Source organism: Pholis gunnellus (assembly GCF_910591455.1).
Source record: "Pholis gunnellus genome assembly, chromosome: 13".
NCBI classification, from domain to species: Eukaryota; Metazoa; Chordata; class Actinopteri; order Perciformes; family Pholidae; genus Pholis; species Pholis gunnellus.
In genome coordinates this window covers 9,012,401-9,031,019 of record NC_136540.1, presented here as the reverse complement: position 1 = coordinate 9,031,019, position 18,619 = coordinate 9,012,401, and the positions used below count along the sequence as shown (strand labels likewise).

At 43.0% G+C, this 18,619-nt stretch overlaps 1 protein-coding gene across 1 annotated transcript in view; it reads left to right on the top strand.

Moving 5' to 3' along the window:
- Window positions 1-13,272, top strand: part of dchs1b (dachsous cadherin-related 1b) — a 76,659-nt gene extending 63,387 nt beyond the window's left edge. Inside the window, exons 12-29 of the mRNA XM_079171997.1 lie at window positions 1,284-1,724; window positions 2,052-2,347; window positions 2,497-2,612; window positions 4,686-4,925; window positions 5,249-5,374; window positions 5,485-5,694; window positions 6,221-6,477; window positions 6,571-6,777; window positions 6,944-7,340; window positions 7,472-7,585; window positions 7,745-7,956; window positions 8,321-8,472; window positions 8,941-9,071; window positions 9,281-9,567; window positions 10,099-10,240; window positions 10,386-10,557; window positions 10,646-11,055; window positions 11,177-13,272. Coding sequence (XP_079028123.1) covers window positions 1,284-1,724; window positions 2,052-2,347; window positions 2,497-2,612; window positions 4,686-4,925; window positions 5,249-5,374; window positions 5,485-5,694; window positions 6,221-6,477; window positions 6,571-6,777; window positions 6,944-7,340; window positions 7,472-7,585; window positions 7,745-7,956; window positions 8,321-8,472; window positions 8,941-9,071; window positions 9,281-9,567; window positions 10,099-10,240; window positions 10,386-10,557; window positions 10,646-11,055; window positions 11,177-13,230 — 5,964 coding nt within the window. The 3' untranslated portion in view covers window positions 13,231-13,272. The remainder of the gene's footprint in view (window positions 1-1,283; window positions 1,725-2,051; window positions 2,348-2,496; window positions 2,613-4,685; window positions 4,926-5,248; window positions 5,375-5,484; window positions 5,695-6,220; window positions 6,478-6,570; window positions 6,778-6,943; window positions 7,341-7,471; window positions 7,586-7,744; window positions 7,957-8,320; window positions 8,473-8,940; window positions 9,072-9,280; window positions 9,568-10,098; window positions 10,241-10,385; window positions 10,558-10,645; window positions 11,056-11,176) is intronic.
- The last annotated feature ends 5,347 nt before the right edge of the window (window positions 13,273-18,619 follow it).

Here is an 18,619-nt window from a genome sequence, read left to right as displayed (position 1 = left end):
ATCAGTACTACAGTACACTCGCTAGCTTGCGTGTGTACTGTAGGCATTGAGTACGACCAAGGAAATGTATGAATAGTTCAGCACATTTGCTGGCACTGTATAGTAAAGCATCTTATTCAAGATAACGACTTGCACCTGTAGTCTTACGTCCAAACATTTGTGGCCAACACGCTACAAATCTCGGTCAAATGGGTTCAATCGTTGCTGAATTCCACTTGGATTTTAAAGTCACTTCCCCTCTTTGTTTCGTGGTGGGCTGTGATTGGCTGCAATGCATCACAGAAGAAAATAAAAGGACATGGTTCTATTTTCTAGCTTTAAAAAAAGACAGAAGCCAATAACTCTTGGCACTTCGACATGTAGTTTTGTATGCATTTTATCTTAAAATGTCTGCGCAGAGTCAGGTTTTTTTAGTCAGCACATGAGGCTAACTTATGCACATCATCCATATCACTTCTCTCCTTCTTTTAGGTTTATCCTTGCTATTCATGTTTGATAAAGACATCATAAAGATGCAATTCATTGCATTCACAGATCTTGGTAATGAAAGGTATGGTGTGTGTGTGTGTGTGTGTGCGTGTGTGTGTGTATGGATTTGTTGATGATGAAACCAGAGCTTGTTAAATTCTGCTTATGTTTGCTGTCTTCGGGGCTCTTTGATCCGTCCCAGAACAATATCGAACCCTGAGGCTGTTGCTCAGAGTGGCTAAAGCCCGCTATCACGCACTTGTTTCCCATCTGACCGGACTCCGACATATGGAGGCTGAACTTATTGCTCTGCATCATTTGAACTGCAATAATTAGAGTTTTCCATTGCATTACACCCTTCATTATTTTGTCACGGATCTCAAACCCCGACTCTCATCTTGAAGCCAGAATGCCACAGTATCAAGATATTTACTGGAAGGATTGTAGATAATGTCTTCATGCACAATGAGGATGTCTGTGAGGGTTGTTATAGTAATAACAACAAAACAGAAACAGATTACATCCCAAGGCTATGTTTGGGGATAGGCTGGAGTGAGAGTCATATAGCTTTATTGTCTGCAGAATACCAAAGGAAATGAGATCCAGCAACATTAACAGCACAGCATTCGCCTTGACACATTTCTTCTATACGTTGTTGACAATAAAAGTATGAATTAAATGTTTTTGTCACAGTTTTTTCACTCTGTTTTGGTATAGATACATGGATGATTAAAGTAAAGAGTGATTGCATGACATGAGTAACGACAAGCTTAGATTAAAATCAGCCTGTTTGACCGTAGTTTCCTTTCTTTCAGGTCCTCAGCTCCTCTCGGTCCAACCCCAAGCCCAACATGCTCTCCATGACCCTGAACACAGTCGAAGGAGCTGCTCCGGGCTCCATCATTGGCTCCGTCCGTCCACATGACCAGTATGAATCTAATGTGTTGGAAGGCCTGGTGACCTACCTGGTTGTTGGGGGGACAGACCGGGACGGGACTTTCATGGTGGACCGCTTAAAGGGCGACGTGTACCTGGTGCGCGAGCTCGACTACGAGAAGGGGTCGAGGTACAGGCTGCACATCGAGGTGTCTGACTTCTCCCAGGCGTTTCCCAGCAGCCACCTGGTGCAGCTGGACATCAACGTGCAGGACAGCAATGACCATGCTCCCCAGTTCACAGAAGACCCCGTTACCATTGTGATCCCAGAGAACATACAGCCAGGGGCTTCTATATATACTTTCCAGGCTGTGGATCAGGTGGGAAACAGAAGATATCATCTGCTAAAGAATACATGTAAAGTTAACCAGTGATGTATCAGTCAAGGTCCACTTACAAGTTATCTTCCTTTGAGGTTTTAATCATATCGCACATCAGTGGAAGGGGTTTTCTCAGATGTCATCATGTGACTGAAGTTTGCAAACTTCATCTACTGATGAAAAATGTGATGAAATCTCTGGAAATTGAATAGAAAGTCAAGATTATTATTAGGTTAAGAATGAACTTTCTCTCTTATGATTTGTCTTTTTCCTTGCTGAATCCAAATTTCCACTCACTGTCTAATTCATCTGTTTATTTTTTCATAGGATGGCAGTGGACCCAACAGTGAGCTGCACTACTCCATAGAGCACCACTGGCCTGACACGCCAGACCTCCTGACCCTCGACCCCTCCAGCGGAGTCCTGACCCTTGGGCAGAAGTTGGATCGTGAGTCAACACCTTCCCTCTACCTCGTGGTGCGGGCCACAGACCAGGCAGTGGATCCTTCCCAGAGGCGCTGGGGTTCAGTCACCGCCCGGGTGTTTGTGACAGACGAGAACGACAACGCTCCGGTCTTCAGCTCTCCGTCTGCAGTCAGCGTTATGGAGGATCAGCCTGTAGGGTGAGGAGCTTGTCTCACTGTAGATTGTTTTATGTCAAGAAGAACTTTCAATAAGCCTGTTAAAAAAGAATCAATACATTCACTTTCATGGCCCCAAGCTTGAAAGGGCTTGTTCTAATCTAACATTTTATTTGAATCTTTATTGACAGGTTTGTGATTTTGTATGTGATGGCTCGAGATGAAGATGAAGGAGAAAATGGCAGAGTGTCATACAGAATCCAGGCAGGCAACAGCGCTGGTCGCTTCAGTCTGAACCCCAACACTGGTAAGCTTATTTTTAGCGTGAGTCACGACATCTAAAAATATCGAATATGTTCCAATACTATAACAGGGTCTGTGGAGACGGGTGGTTCCCCATAAATACCCAATTTACACTCCATCAAGACATGGTTAGGGTCAAATTCACCACATCATTTCGTGCGTTTACAATCCTGCTTTGAATGATTTGAAACAGCAGCGTATGTGGCCCTTTTCTGTGAGGGTTTCATGATTGATAGATAATCAGCATCCCACCCGTGGAAGCCCCCTGGATGAACAAAACTTTCCAGAAGATCGTAATTATGCACTGAAGTGCTGCGTCTACAGGGTCTCAACTGCTAAAACACTCATAACCCAAATAACACTCTTTACTAGATGATATTTCAATGCCTTAGAGCAATATTTCACTTGAATAATGCTTTGGTGTTCTTTCCTTGACGGATTTCTTCATGGGAACTGATCTTAATTTGGGCTAGGGAAGTGGACACCCTTTGATATCTTATATATGTGTGTATGTGTAATCTCATCATCATCTCGACGCTCGGTGGTGTGGATGTGCTCAGCACTGACTGAAATGGGATTAAGAACCATAAGACACACCTAATGCAGCTTCCAGATGTAAGAAAGTCTTTACTTCATTACTGTCAAGTGTCTGGTGCATTAGCAGGGGTTGATTTCACTCCTGGTTTGTTTCTGAGACTGTGCGGTGTTAAGTTTATGGTTAATAATAGCTTTAATAGCAGATTATCTTTGTTTTGTAAAGATATTTACCAAACTTCTTGGCTAATGTAAGGGTATCATTAGCCTGATTCCTGCTTAAACATTATACGGCTGCTCTGCCACAGTGAACTTTCAGTTGTTTCACATTACAACTGCTGTACTGCTAGTTTAATAGCGCTTGAAAGCTAACGTTTCTTATATGACCGCTGATTCCTATGCGAGTAGCTTCAAAACTGGATAAAACACTGTATTCATGCTGTTCGGATCATATATTTTATATTCTATATCTTGCAGTTTAAGTAGAATAATAAAGACACAATTTGTATGGCTTCAGCACTACATTTCTTTTGCTAAAATTCAGTTTGACATATTTGGTATCTTTAAAGATCTTCGGAAGAACTGAAATAAAGTTTCATGTGAGTTTGATAAAAGCTAATGGGTAAGAGCGCCTTTCCCATACAATGCGGTTGGTACTGTGTCAGTAACACTACATTTGCTGCAGAGGAGAATGAAACAGCAAATGTTTTGCGTCTGTTTGCTTTTGGCTGAAACAGGGGAGCTATATAGCAAAACCACACAGCAACATCAGAGCCTCAGCTTCACACACACACAATGTATGTGTTTGGCATGCTGAGGCATTTGTAAATTACACATGTCTCAGGCACCGCATGCCAGCTAAACTTTACTTGAACAGTAAACACACACACACACACACACATTTCATATTGCCTCTCACTTTGACTGACCCTCCTTGTAGTTTGGGTGATGACAGGCGTGTGGGGTGTCGACATAAAAGGTGGGAGAGTAACTGAGGCCAGAGTCTGAGAAGTGGTGGTCTTATGTGAACCAGCTCGATTTAAATAAAACACACACATAAGCACACCAACTAATGCCTTACAGATTTAAAGGCATGCAGATACTAAAATGTTGTACGAAAAAAAAACAATTACCAAGTTTTAGGGGAGGTTGATTTGAGTTGGCAACTATGTAGTTCCAGGTTGTGCTCCGGACTCCGCGTGTGTTTTCCTGCATGCCTGCACTAACAATAATCCTACATGTTGACTAATGAAGCATTGATTCACATTTGAATACATATTCAAAGTGCCATCATTTAAAAGCTTGGCTGTGGCCTCTCACTTACTGTGGAAACTCTCATAAAGCAAAGCTGTAACAGTTTAGTTTTTACTAGTCCTGCTAGGCTTACAAATACGGCCTCTCTCTGGTACACAAAATGACATGTTCACAGAAATAACCCAAACACACACTTTGAGGACAAATATTCAAATGAGAATAAACATTATAAGTGACGTGATCCAGGAAAGGTGGTTTTACAACGTTTTCTCTTTTCTCTCTCTTGTAGGCTCTCTCTCCGTCCTTAAAGCACTAGACCGGGAAGACCAGGACATCTTCAATCTGACCATTGTGGCAGAGGATCATGGGATACCTCAGCTTTCCACTTCTCAGGTGTTGTGTGTGCAGGTCATTGATGTGAACGATGAAGCTCCGTTGTTCCAGAGAGCAGAGTTTGAAGCTCAGGTGATGGAAAACCAAGGACCAGGAACAACTGTTTTGACAGTTAGTGCCACTGACCGGGACCAAGGTTGGTTTAAATGTCTCATATTATTACTATAGTCTAGACAGAAAAGGAACATGCAGTACATTAGGGACAAAAAAGACATTTTCGATATACATAGACTTTCAAAACTTAAAAAAAAAGTATTGTCTATAGATTCAATATGAACCCCACAACACTTTACTCCTCTTGGTCAGTAATACTTATGGATGAAGTCAAGTAAGAATTAATTCAGGAGCATCAAAAGAAATAAATATTTCTGATTTAATGTAGCCTATTTGCTTTATTGCCAGTTTTGCACAGCCCTTTAACTTTATTTAAATTTGTGTCTGACTTGTGTTTCAATGCAGGTTCTAATGGCGAAGTGACATATGGAGGTGTGACAGAGGAAGGCTTCATCATCAACCCTATGACAGGAGTCATCACCACCACGAAGGAACTGGATGCGGAGCTTCAGGATCACTACACTCTCACTGGTACTACTAGATCCATTGTCTTACACAACTCTATTTGACCTGTTGCATACTAATGGAGCTCAAGCTCATTGATTCCCACAGAACTCTTAACAATGTGCATCTTTTATCAGTGTATGCCAGGGACGGAGGGATGCCTCCTAACTTTGCCAAGGCTGTAGTGCGCGTGGAGGTGCAGGATGTGAACGACAACGCTCCGGTCTTTGCAAAGCCATGGTACGGACTGGAGGTGCCGGAGAACCAGGCCGCTGTTGAGCTTTGCTTTCTCAAGGCCACAGATCCCGACTCAGGTCCTGGGGGAGAGCTGGAGTACAAGATCACTGGTGAGAAACTGGTATTGTGTGTCTAATCCAAATATGTTATTAGAATGGTTTTAAAGAGTGATCTAGTTCACCATAATTACTGTAATTGCTGTACGAGGGTGTGTCAAATGTGGAAATAACAATATCCTGTGAGAGAAAGGGAATTTCTCTTATTTTTTTAGGCTGCTTTTTAGCAGCTTAATCTCTTTTTTATTAGCCATCAGGTTTGCATGGACCATTTCCTGTAATATCTGAAGTTGTACTGACAGTGTTCCAGAATATATTTGGGATATAGTAGACAGGGGATACATGCAGCATTTGGACCAACGTATTGCTTTTGACAGTGCTCTATTCCTTCCATATGAAAGATCAGATCTCCAAACACTTACCCGAGACTCGCTCCTGATATTCTTCTGTCTTATTTCAAATATAATATATTCCACATACCTGTCTGGAGCACATTCTAACTCTGACTTAAGTGCAGAGTTGGCAGAAATTGTTGGATTTTTAAAGATTTTTTTTTCTACCATATGAATCCTCCATCCAGCTGGGGACCCTCATGGAGATTTCCACCTCCACGCCAGCACGGGAGCCCTGTCCACGTCACGCGGCCTAGACAGGGAGACCGCAGCTGAATATACTCTGGAGGTGGTGGCCACGGACCGAGGCAGCCCTGCTCTCAGCTCTACTGTGACGGTGGAAGTCAAAGTGCTGGATGTCAATGACAACAGCCCCGTCTTCAGCAGAAGTAGTTACTCTGTGGAAATGTCAGAGGATGCTGCAGAGGGGTCCAAAGTCCTGGAGGTAAGTGGAAATGGGAATTTAGATGATGCTTTGTTCAAACATCTCAATGACACATTGTATATCTCACTTGTTAATATATTTATCTATTTCCAGGTGTCCGCCACAGATGCTGATGATGACCTGAATGGGAAAGTTCTGTACTTTCTAAGCCGAGAGGCGCATGGAGCGTTCAGTGTGGATGAGAGCACTGGTGCTATCACCACATCAGCACCTCTGGACCGGGAAAAAAGGGCGTCATACAGCTTCCAGGTGTTTGCTGTTGACCTTTCACCTGCTGAACCCAGGAACACCTCTGCTCAGGTAAATGATGGGTTAGATGTTGAAAGTGTTCAGTTGACTCATTGTTTTGAATTTATGATTCACATGTACGATTTAGGAGATTTTTCCTTTTTTAAATCTACATTGCATTGACAAGAAATTAGCAATTCATTTTGCACTCAACCCACATGTGACCTCTTTCTTCTAGGTGACAGTCACCATCCTAGATGTCAACGACAACACTCCCTTCTTCCTCCAGGATCCGCTGGTCATCGAAGTGTCCAGCAGGCGTTCCCAGCGGGTTCTAGCCACCATGAAGGCCGAGGATAAAGACTTTGGAGCCAACGGTTCTGTTTTTTACCGTTTCGCCATGCCAGTCAAGGGCTTCAGCATCAACTCCCTGACTGGTGAGATCCAGGCCAACAAGCCACTGGGGGAACTGACCCAGGCTCAGAGGACCCTGATAGTGGAGGCCATGGACCAGGGCAGTCCAGCTCAGTCTGCCCAGGGTGTGGTGGTGATTTACGTGAAGGAGGTGGAGTACAGCGGTATTCGCTTCTCTAGGAATGCCAGAGACGTCAGCCTACAGGAGAACGCTATGCAAGGTCTGACATTAATACTGTATTACTAGGGATTAGAATTTTTTCGTCTCAGTCAAATTTTCCACCTTCACACTTTACTCTCTCTGAGGTCACAGTTAAGGGAAAATGTTCTCTGCTCTTCCTCAAAAATTCAGGCACTGCTGTGGCTCAGGCTCAGGCTCAACACCCGGATGGCACACGAAAGGGTATTAGCTACAGCCTGTTCAGTGGGAATAGAAAGCAGGCCTTCCGCATCAGCTCCTCATCAGGTGAAACTTCAAATAAAACAAAATCATTTTTAAGTATTATGTCCTATAGATGTAAATGAGATGTGGATAATAGAAAAACTATAAACACAAACAGTTAAATGAGCCATTTGATAATTTCATGACGTGATGATTTTTGTCATTTTCCACTCAAATCTCCAGGTGAAATCATGGTGCAGAGCGCCAGGGGTCTGGACTTTGAAGACGCCCCCAGGCTCCGTCTAGTTGTGAAGGCTGAAACATTGTCCTCCACATCTTTCATGGCTATCAACTTGATCCTGCAGGATGTCAATGACAACCTTCCTCGCTTTCAGCTGCAGAACTATGTGGCCTACATGAGAGAAGCACAGGGATATGAGATGCCAATCATACAGGTACTTCCAATACAATACACACAATAAACTAGAAGGCCACTCTCAGAGCGCAAGGACGTTTTCATAAGTGAAAAATAATGTATCCGTATGTATCCGTCCTGTGGTTTGGATCCACTCCAAATGAATTGGGTTCTTCGTTCGCCCATGATACACCCTTTCACCAAGTTTCATGGAAATACGGCCAGTATTTCTTTTGTCATCCTGCTGAAAAACAGATAAACAAACTGAACTGAAAACATAACCTCCTTAGCAGAAGTAATAATTCAAAAGTCATACAGGTATTAGGCTTACTGGAGTTTTCCCAAGAGGTCAAAATTAATTTTCATCATTCTCTCTCTTTTCCGTCTCCTCTACTTTCTCCCAGGTGATGGCAGAGGATGTGGATCAGGGTCAAAATGGTCAGGTGACTTACTCCATCCAGTCATCAGGCATGAGCGGCCTGTTCAAGATCGACCCGATGACAGGAAGCATCACCACAGCGGCCATCATGGACCGTGAGATCTTTACCCAGACCAAGTGAGAACAGATCTGTGGTTGAATAAACTTCTCCAACATTCATTCTATGTGCACATTTTGAGGAGAGATATACATTTTAACTGCTCAATGGCGTGTGTACAGGCAAAGTCAATTTTATGTGTAGAAGGAAAAAAGACGTACCACATCATGAATCATATTCACTCAGCTAGTTTGTGTTTAGATAGCTGGTGAAGAAGTCGACTTAGTCTGCTGAAGTTACGGGTACCAGTGCAAACCAATATCTGCAAGCCAGATGTATCGAAGCTGCAATTTCAAACTCTATAAATCATCTCCTGTTCACTGTCACATTGTTTGTGTTGCTTTCGTGACTCATGAGAATGTGTTACCGAGGTGTGATGTGCATCGTTGTATGTTTCTGTTTACATTTCCTCTATCATCACCAATATTAGAATTCAACTTTAAGAGCCACACGTGTAATAAGAACCGCTTTTTTCTGTCCACCCACAGGCTCGTAGTTACAGCGACTGATAGAGGAAGTCCACGACTGGCTGGTTCGGCCACATTGACCGTGATCATTGTTGACCAGAATGACAACAGTCCCACTATTCCCTTGCCTCAGGAAATCCGCATCCCAGAGAGTAAGGACTTTAATTTGAAGGAACTTTCTGGTTATGATTCTTAATTTAGTTTACAGCAAATACATTACATTTACGAAACGAATTATATCACCAGACAGGTGGGTTTAATGATGAATGAACATTATAAATACTGCAAAAACATTCTTTTATCCACAGGAACTTAAACGTACCTAACATGTTTTTGTTCAATCGCATTCTCTACCTATCAGATATGTTGATTGGCACAGAGATCACTCTTGTGACGGGTAACGATGTCGACTCCAGTCCTGCCCTCTCCTACTCCTTGCAGCTGGACCCAACAGCTTTAGGCAAGTTTGGGATTCACCGCTACAGTGGAGGCGTGTCACTCACTGCCCCTCTGGACTTTGAGGAGAAGACGTGGTACACCCTGACTGTCAGAGCCACAGACAGCCAGCACCAGACTGAGGCTAACATTACAATACTGGTGGAGGATATTAATGACAATGCACCTGCATTCACCCATGATCTCTATCAGGTAAGGTGGCTTATAAAACAAACTAATGCTCTGTTTAATGCAGGTATATTGATTATATATCAAATTGAATGCGTGTTGTAAGAAGGTCCATTGCATACTACTTGCTGCGTGAGGAAATTTAGAGAATTTAATTTTTGATTAAACTCAATTCAGAAACAGTTTCTCTGCAACAGACTACTGCAGGAGGAGAACATTGCACTTGTAGACATGTACACACTGTAAAAAAACACATGTACAGTCCCAAGGTGCACACAGAGGGAGTGATAAAAGTAAACTGCCTAATATTGACTGGGGGAAGGTTGCAGAGATCAGCCTCGATAATATTTACTTCTTTGTCTCAGGAAATTACTTCAACATTAGCACAAGGAAAGGAAAAACAGGAATTCAAATATGAAATACAACTTTCCCCTCTGTGAGCTTAGTCCCTGTTCACTTTTGGGAAATGTATTACAGTAGTTACGCAAACTGTTGACTTATTTGTTTCTTTTGCCCTGAAGCTCAAATGTTGTGATTAATATCTATGTACCTCAGGTAACTCTGCCTGAGCACACACCACCAGGAAGTGTAGTCATCACCGTCACAGCGACTGACAGGGACTCTGGAGAGAATGGAAAGATCACCTACAGAGTGACTTCATCCACCCAGGAGGGTTTCTACATTGACCCCAACAACGGTAGACAGCACTGGCATCCTCCCTGATATAGTTGAAATCCCAAAGCTTCCAGTTTTCAATAGAAAGTAATATGTAATCCATTACATTTTGAAAGCAACTTCCCCAGCACAATGTGTGAATCCCACTCTTTGCCGTCTGTGTCCAGGAACCCTGTTCATCAATCACAGAGCGGAGTTCGACCCTGAACGTCCGTCAGTCAGTATTGTCATTGAAGCTCGTGATGGAGGGTCGCCTCCGCTCTCCTCCCTCACCACTGTCCAGGTCCAAATCTCTGACGTCAATGACAACGCTCCTGTGTTTCACCAATCAGATTACAAGTCAGTCTACATTTATTAGATTCTGGAATGCGTTATGATTTAACCCCAAACAGCTGGCCTTACAAATGGGATGTTTTTCTGTCTGCAGGGCTACAGTTTCCGAGGATACCATCCCGGGGTCAACAGTTCTGACTTTTGAGGCCTTTGACAGCGACCTCTCACGAGAAAACTGTGGCTTTGACTTTGCCATTGCCAACGGAAATGAGGGAAATGCGTTCCAGATCGAAAGCAGCGTACGGTTCCTGGAGGGGCGTGGCTTTCAGACAGTTGGGACTCTGCTGTTGGCTGAGGGGCTCGACTTTGAAACCAAGCCACTTTACAACCTCACAGTGGTTGTGTCAGACCGTGGTGTGCCCCAGAGGAGCTCTAGTGTTGCTGCGGTGATCACCATTGGCGATGTGAATGATAACCCTCCAGTGTTCAGCAGAGCAGAATATGTTGTGTCACTGAGTGAGGGAGCTGCTGCCGGGACTGAGATCATACGACTGACTGCTACAGGTGGGCAAAAGTCTTCTCTTTTTGTCCAGTTATCTCTCAATGGCTATTCCCTTTTCCAATATTCCTCTCTTACTTTGTCTCCCAGTTAATTCATCATACTCTGTCTTTGCCTTTTTGCCAGACCCAGACTCAACTCCCTATGCTGAGGTCCAGTACACTATCAGCTCTGGTGATGAGGTGAACTTGTTTACCATGGACCAGTGGACTGGAGCCTTGCGGCTTCAGCGAGCACTCGACCGTGAGCACCGGTCCACACATATTGTCATCATCCAGGCCACAGATGGACAGGGTCACTTTGCACTAGCTCCAGTCATTGTTGAGGTCAAAGATGTAAATGACAATTATCCGTTCTTTCCTGTGGAAGTCCTGACAGTCAGTATCAAAGAAAACCAACCAGCAAACTCAGCTGTGACAGTTCTCCATGCCATAGATCATGACACAGGAGTTTATGGCCAACTCAGGTACTACATCGTGGAGCGGTCTGTGGCGGGAAAAGACAGCTTCACTGTGGACCAGAACTCTGGAGAAATCAAAAGCAAAATTCCATTTGACTTTGAGAAGGTCAACTCCTTTAACTTTGTAGCGATGGCAGTAGATTCAGGAAACTACTCAGCCACTGTAACTGTTCAGGTGTTTGTCACAGGTGAGGATGAGTATGACCCACTCTTCACGTCCTCTGATTTCTCCTTTGAAGTCCCGGAGGGAGCGAAGAAAGGCCAGAGCATTGGCCAGATCCAGGCAAATGATGAGGACGAAGGGGTGGATGGTATTGTTCTCTATTCTCTTCCCACCAGCTCTCAGTACTTTGATGTAAACAAAACCACTGGGGTCATTTTCCTCAAGTTGGACGGCTCAGGCAGCAGTAGTAGTAGTAGCAGCGGCTCTGGCAGGACCAAACGGGAAACCAGGCTCATGGCCCTGGATGTGAGAGCTCACAGTCCTCTAGATGCATCTCGCACCGCTTCAGCCCAGGTCTCCATCGATGTCACAAACACCAACTATGGCCTTGCCCCCGATGTCAACATCCTGCTGATTAGCATCATTGCTGTGTCTCTTGGTTTTATCGTGTTGCTTGTGATCATGGCTGTGGTGGTGTTCCTTGTCAAGTCACGCAGGAGGAAGAAGGCCCAGGATGCAGGAAACAGAACTGTGGCCTCAGGAACTGCTCTGCAGAAATTGGATGATTGCAACTCAGGACCAGGAGGGGAGAGGATCTACCACCAGGCCTTGCCAGGCTATGCTGGAGATCAGGGTGGGGCTGGTGGTGGACCCTACACTAGAGGGGGCTCTCTGGATCCCTCTCACTCCAGTGGAAGAGGATCAGCTGAGGCAGCGGAAGATGATGAGATCAGGATGATAAACGAGTACCCCCGTGTTGCCTCCATCACCTCTTCTATGCAGGAGCACATCTCTGCCAGAGGACCAGACTCTGGAATTCAGCAGGATGCTGACCAGCTCTCTGATATCTCCTGTGAGCCTGCTGCTTTAGAAGGCAGCACCTGGTTCAAAGGAAAGAAACTGGGAGGCAGTCTCAGTGGGACCTTGCTCTCTGGCCAACTCCCAGTCTATAGGGACGAGGGAGGAGGGTACCTAGGAGTAGGCCGCGGCCTCAACATTTCCCTCCCCAAGGATTACGCCTTCCCTGAGGATGGCAAACCTTTAGCGGGTGGTTCCCTCACAGCTATCGTTGCCAGTGACGAGGAGCTCCGCGGAAGCTATAACTGGGATTACCTACTCAACTGGTGCCCTCAGTTCCAGCCTCTGGCTAACGTCTTCACAGAGATTGCCAGACTGAAAGATGAAACTGCCCAGCAGAGCCAGAATCCTCGCCAACCCTTCCAGCCCAAGCACAAAATGGATCCAAAACCTAGAATTGACCCTCCACCACTCATCACATCCGTGGCTCATCCAGGGGCCATGTCAGTCCCCCCCAAGGTCCCTGTCATTGGACGGACATTCCCCCACTTGGCCTCACTCCGCAGGTCCCCTATCAGTCACGAGGGATCCATTTCATCAGCAGCAATGTCCCCCAGCTTCTCCCCTTCGCTGTCTCCTTTGGCAGCTCGATCTCCAGCTGTTTCTCCCTTTGGTGTCAATCAAGGGCCCTCAGCATCCATGATCAGCACCAGGGAGCCCTCACTGGACCAGAGTCCTGATCGCGAGATGAGAATATGATAGAAAAACTATTTAAGGAAGAATTTTAAGATGGACAACCTGAACAAAGAATGATGGAGCATCCTTTTGACTGTTCTTTTTCATAGAACAAAAGGAAGCAAGTGGAGACATCATTCTCAGAAACCATTGTTTTCATCATGACAATGAAGGTTTCCCAAATGTCCAACCAGAAATGTTGTGCCGTGTCCGACCAAATGAATTTTGGACAATAAACACAGCCACAAAGACATACTTAACTCTGGTCTCCTGGTAGAATATCTGCTTTCTTTGAAGTACTTCCTTTGGTCTGCATTGTTACAGGAATAGACAAAAGTGGAACATGTGCCTGGGTTGACAGGACCAGCCCACCCTTCCATACCAACAGTGACGCAGATCTCAATGAACTGATCAGGGTTTAGAGATAAATTGACCTCTTCATGGGAATGTGCACTTACCATGCCCTGCAGTCGGAGATCCCTTAGTGTGTAGATAGTTAGATGTGTAGTTTTCATGTTACCTCGCTGGCTGGCCAGAGAGCTAAGGACCTTGTTCCTCTCTTTGTGTCTGTGGACATTTTTACACTCCAGTATTAAACTTATGTGGCTTCTTTAATATGGCCTTTGGACATGTATGTGATTCCCATGGACTGACAAACTGTGTGTGTTCACAAAGACACTGATTCTTTGAATTGGCAATGCGTCACACAGTGGGACAGCAATGGAGATTATTGTTTTTCTCACCAATTCAGATGACACTTTTTTTTTTTTAACTTTAACTTTTATTTTTATATATTTTTATATGAAATTATGATTTCAGATCCAGAAATGCCATTATTCCAACATGGAGGGGTTATTGTTTTTTTTGTATTTGCATATATGTATATTTGTATGTATGCAGGCTACGCTATGTACTGTATGTGTCTCCTAGGTTTTTAGAAACTCTTGTGACAGTTCTGATGTGAGTGAGAGGGAGACTTCTGTGTTTTTAGCATTATTTATATGAAAAAAAGGACTTGCTGCCACATTTCAACAGTAGGAAACCAAGCACAGCTCACACTATGCTGTGTTGTTACCTTAAGATTTTTTTCTTTTTTTTGTCAAATTGTAGATCATCACAAATCTAAAACAGCAGCTGGAAGTAAACCTGTGATCAATCTTGTTGCCTGCTTCTCCAGCAGTTCGTCACTCTGTCGTTATGCACAGCAGCACATTCCCTTTGTTATTCAGGGGTCTGATCAACACTGTCTTTGACAGAAAGTGCTTCCTAAAGTCAACTAACTTAACTAACTTAAATGCATTTTACTGTGAAGTTGTTCGTCTCAGCAGAACAAAAATAACACGCAATGTAAAGGCTGGGATTCTCATCAAGAACGTGGCATAACTTGGACAAATGTAGCACATGAGCCAGACAAGAAGGAAGCAAACGTCTGAATGCATGAGCCCTGATAAATATAGCAAGCGGTGCAGTAATTATTTTCCATCTTAACTCTCTGTTCTGTGCATTTTATTGGTGTGATTCGCTCATCTAGATTGTCAGTGACATGATGAGGTGTTTTCTGGTTCCATGTGTTTAACTCATCATCTGCACCTTCTGTTTTTTTCTCACATTGTTCAGATCCAGTTTTAGCAGTCTGCTTGTGTAGCAAAGGCTTCATGACTGCCCTTGTCATTCTTCAATATGTACTTATCCCTCTGGCCTGTTTTTAATCTTTTTTAGGTAATTGGAGCGTTTGTTTTCAAGGGATGGCTTTAACTACGTTCTTTGTTCAACATAACTCTACAAATCGCCTCATGTGAAGCTGGCACCGGTTCAGCTAAAAGCTATGCCGCAAACCTAGCTCCGGCACAACATGTTCTCAACTCATAATCAAGGTGTTTCAGAAACCTTTCTGTGTTGGAGGACCTCCATTTGGAGTTCAGTTTGAGATGACTGCCAGTGACTGATCAGTGGAGTAATGGCAGAAGAAGAGAGCTGTACATGTATCTAAAGCAAATAATAAATTCCTACTGATCTCTTTTGACAAACTGGAGTCAGACTCTTCTTTTTTTTAGAATTCAAACCAAGGCTTTGAGGGAAGAACTGAAAAACAATTCAAGTTTAACAATCGTCCAGTTATCTTAGCTGTGAATGGTAACTTTGAAGAGCTGGTGTTAACTTCAGAGATTTATGAGAGGGCTGTTACTGAAAGGAGGGGCAGATTTGGCTTTGGGCAAAATCATAGCAGACCTTATGAGGGCAGTGGGCCAGGAGACGGAGACTTACACCCAGTATGGTCACCATCTGGCTTTAAAGAACATTAAATATACAGCTGAAGGTAAAACTGAACAGTAGCCCTGCAAGCAGTATAGGAGTATACTGTATCATCATTATGATCAAGATGGATTTATTTGTTTTTTTTAATTTTGGTTTGGTTTGGTTGAATCCAAGAAATCCCATTTAAAAGAATGATTTCCAACATTGTTTTTAGAAACCGAGATGGACAAAAAGAAAAAACACAACACAAATATATAGATTAAAAAAAACTAACAATTAAATTAGTAGACATTAGGCTACAGAATGGCACCCACTGTAGTAGACTGAGGTCATCTATATCAAACCCCTGACTTGACATGATGTGTTTAACTTGGTATCACAAACATACTAATATACAATACACAAGACATTTGATTTTACTTTTATATTCTGCTAAATGTAATGCAATTTGAATTTACGTCCTGAAAATGCTCTCCACAATATGTTTCTATCACAAGATAGAGTAAAGGCCTTCAAACGTATCGGAGAAAACCTGAGATCCAGCCAAGATCCAGTCACCAGTGGATTCAGTTCTTCCAGCTCATATAAAGGCATATGAGGTTGATGTAGCTGAATAATTGCAAAATGTTTATTCATATGGAGCACAGACGTGTTTGCATAGCTGCAGGGGATTTCTGCCTCATTTGGTGATCACACGCAGCCGTTGCCGTGTTCCTGTGGTTGTTGTTATGTACAGAAGGAGCTGGACATGGGCTTTGACGAGGTGCAAAAGAAAATGCCAGAGACAGAAGCTCCGGTGGTAAAGTGAAACATGCACACGACTTCTTGCGAAATGAGAGGTGATGACGAATTGCAATACTAACTATATTTGAATGTTGATTATGTTGTTTATACAGTGAACAAGCTTACATTTGTAGTCAGCTGAGGTTCAATTATACACTTCACAGAATAATGAACATATAACTAAAATCTTGCCAGCAAAAAAAAAAAAAAGCTTGCTGCCCTCACTTACACATTCACCTCAACACAGCTGTGTTTACAGCCTGCTGTCCCAAGACTTCCTTTGCAGCCTACTCCTTCACTAACCCCACACATCTCCGAATAATCATACGCACACACGTGCACACGCACACACTTATAGGCTACTACACAGTGACACACATGGCCCACAACAATCTCCCCAGCTGATATTGGCCCAGATCCAGCTCCTACAGGCACATACTTGGCAGGATATTTCGTCAAATCTGGGACAAATCTCTCTGGAGCAGAAGTCCTTTCCCTGGAGATGTTGTTAGCCAAATTAAAAAATTGTTGGTACAGTATGATACTTATATATGTGTGTGTGTCATACGGATGTGTATTGTAGGCCTAATATTAATCTGTGATACCGTGGTGATCAACTAAGACACAATGCATACATCTCCTTCATCAGGTGTTCTAGTAATGAGCACCATGGTACTGGAAACCTATTGAACACTTGAAATGACCAAGTTATGAACGACAAGATTCATTTATCAAGACAATTGATGGACCCAGTGTACTCAGTTGAACGTCCATTAAGTGAATCAGGAATAGCTCCTCAACCATAAGGTTTAGCCTATATACATATATCTGGTCACTTTTGAAACATAGGAAGGAATATGAATCCACTGTCTGTAAACCGGTTTCAATTTCAAATACAATTTATAAGATGATCTCCGTGTTTGGCCATATTTACTGTTTAGCTTACACGTTGACTGCTTACTGGGAGTTTTACTTAAAAATGACTCATTTCCATACAGCCATGTTACAAATAACATAATTCCCCAGAACATTGAAATAATAACAAACCCAATAAAAAGTCCATGAAGAGCTCTGTACATACAGGCAGATAAATAGAGAAAGGAACTCTATTCATCTCTCATTGAGATCAATAGAGTGATAAGGCTCGTAGGTGTAAGTGCTTCGATACACGAAAAAGTAGAAAAAGAAAAAGCGCTTCGATACAGCCACCAGGAGGCTACGAACAGACAGTGAAAATCTGTCAAACTTGACAAAGATGGCCGCTGACTGACGCCTTCTTGAGGCACACTGAGACTTCCTGTCGGCATCAAGTAACAGTGGAACCGTAAGTAACCAAAATCTGCTGTTTTTTCCGAAAATAACATGCCTTGGTAAATACATTTTGGCAAGAACATAGATTTATGTCAGTGTGACATTGTGTTTGTGTGGGTGTGTGTGTGGGGGTGTGTGTTTCGAGCGGTGCGTTTATGTGCTGTAGAAAGCTTGGAATTTCTATTCTCCAGCGATACCAGACATGTTATTGTGGACTGACTAAATAATTATCCCGGATCTTTTGAACACAACTTGCTCTTCAAGAAGGCTATGTTTGTTTGACTTTATTGATGAAACAGGCGACTTCGTAACAAGACAGAGTTTGGAAAACATACAGACAGTTTAAGGATTGTAAAAGCTGAAGATCCCATGTTTTGAAAACAGTAGGCTATATAAATACTATAATATTTTTGTAACTAGACTTGTCAATCTTAATCTGAGCAATGGGTTCCTTAAAAAAACACATTTTAACAGTATTTTATCTCAAACTTAAACTTTTGTACTTTAGTCAACAACATCTAATGTTTTAGATATATTACTATAAGTATCCCAAGTGGTCAAAGACTAAGGTTTAAAACCAAGTTTGAAGGGGCTTTAATATGCTCAACATCTTTCTTCTGAGTCAGCTGAGACCTCTGAGACTATCACTGTAAAATGTTGTTTTAAATGTTTAATATTTCACCTAATTTAACTTCCATTTACGTACTCTACAGGAGATTGTATCCATTTTAATGTAGCACTGTTTGCGCTTTTAAAATGGAGCACAAATACAGAATTTCAACGTAACCTTCAATTGTAAAGAAAGAAAGAGAAACACAATTATGTAAAAAACGTATTCTCCACTCTCGGGAAAACATTCCAAGAAAGCACACTCTGTTGAAGACCATGTTTTCTTTCCAGTGGGTCTGGGTAATCTGCAGCTGCACTGCTGGAAACCGAGCCTGTAAATATCATGTTAGACTTGGCCCGCGCTGTAGTTAGCATCCAGGTGCTCTTTCATTCTGACTTCCATCAGTTCAACTTTATTAAATGATGAATCAGGACATGCATATTAATGTGCAGC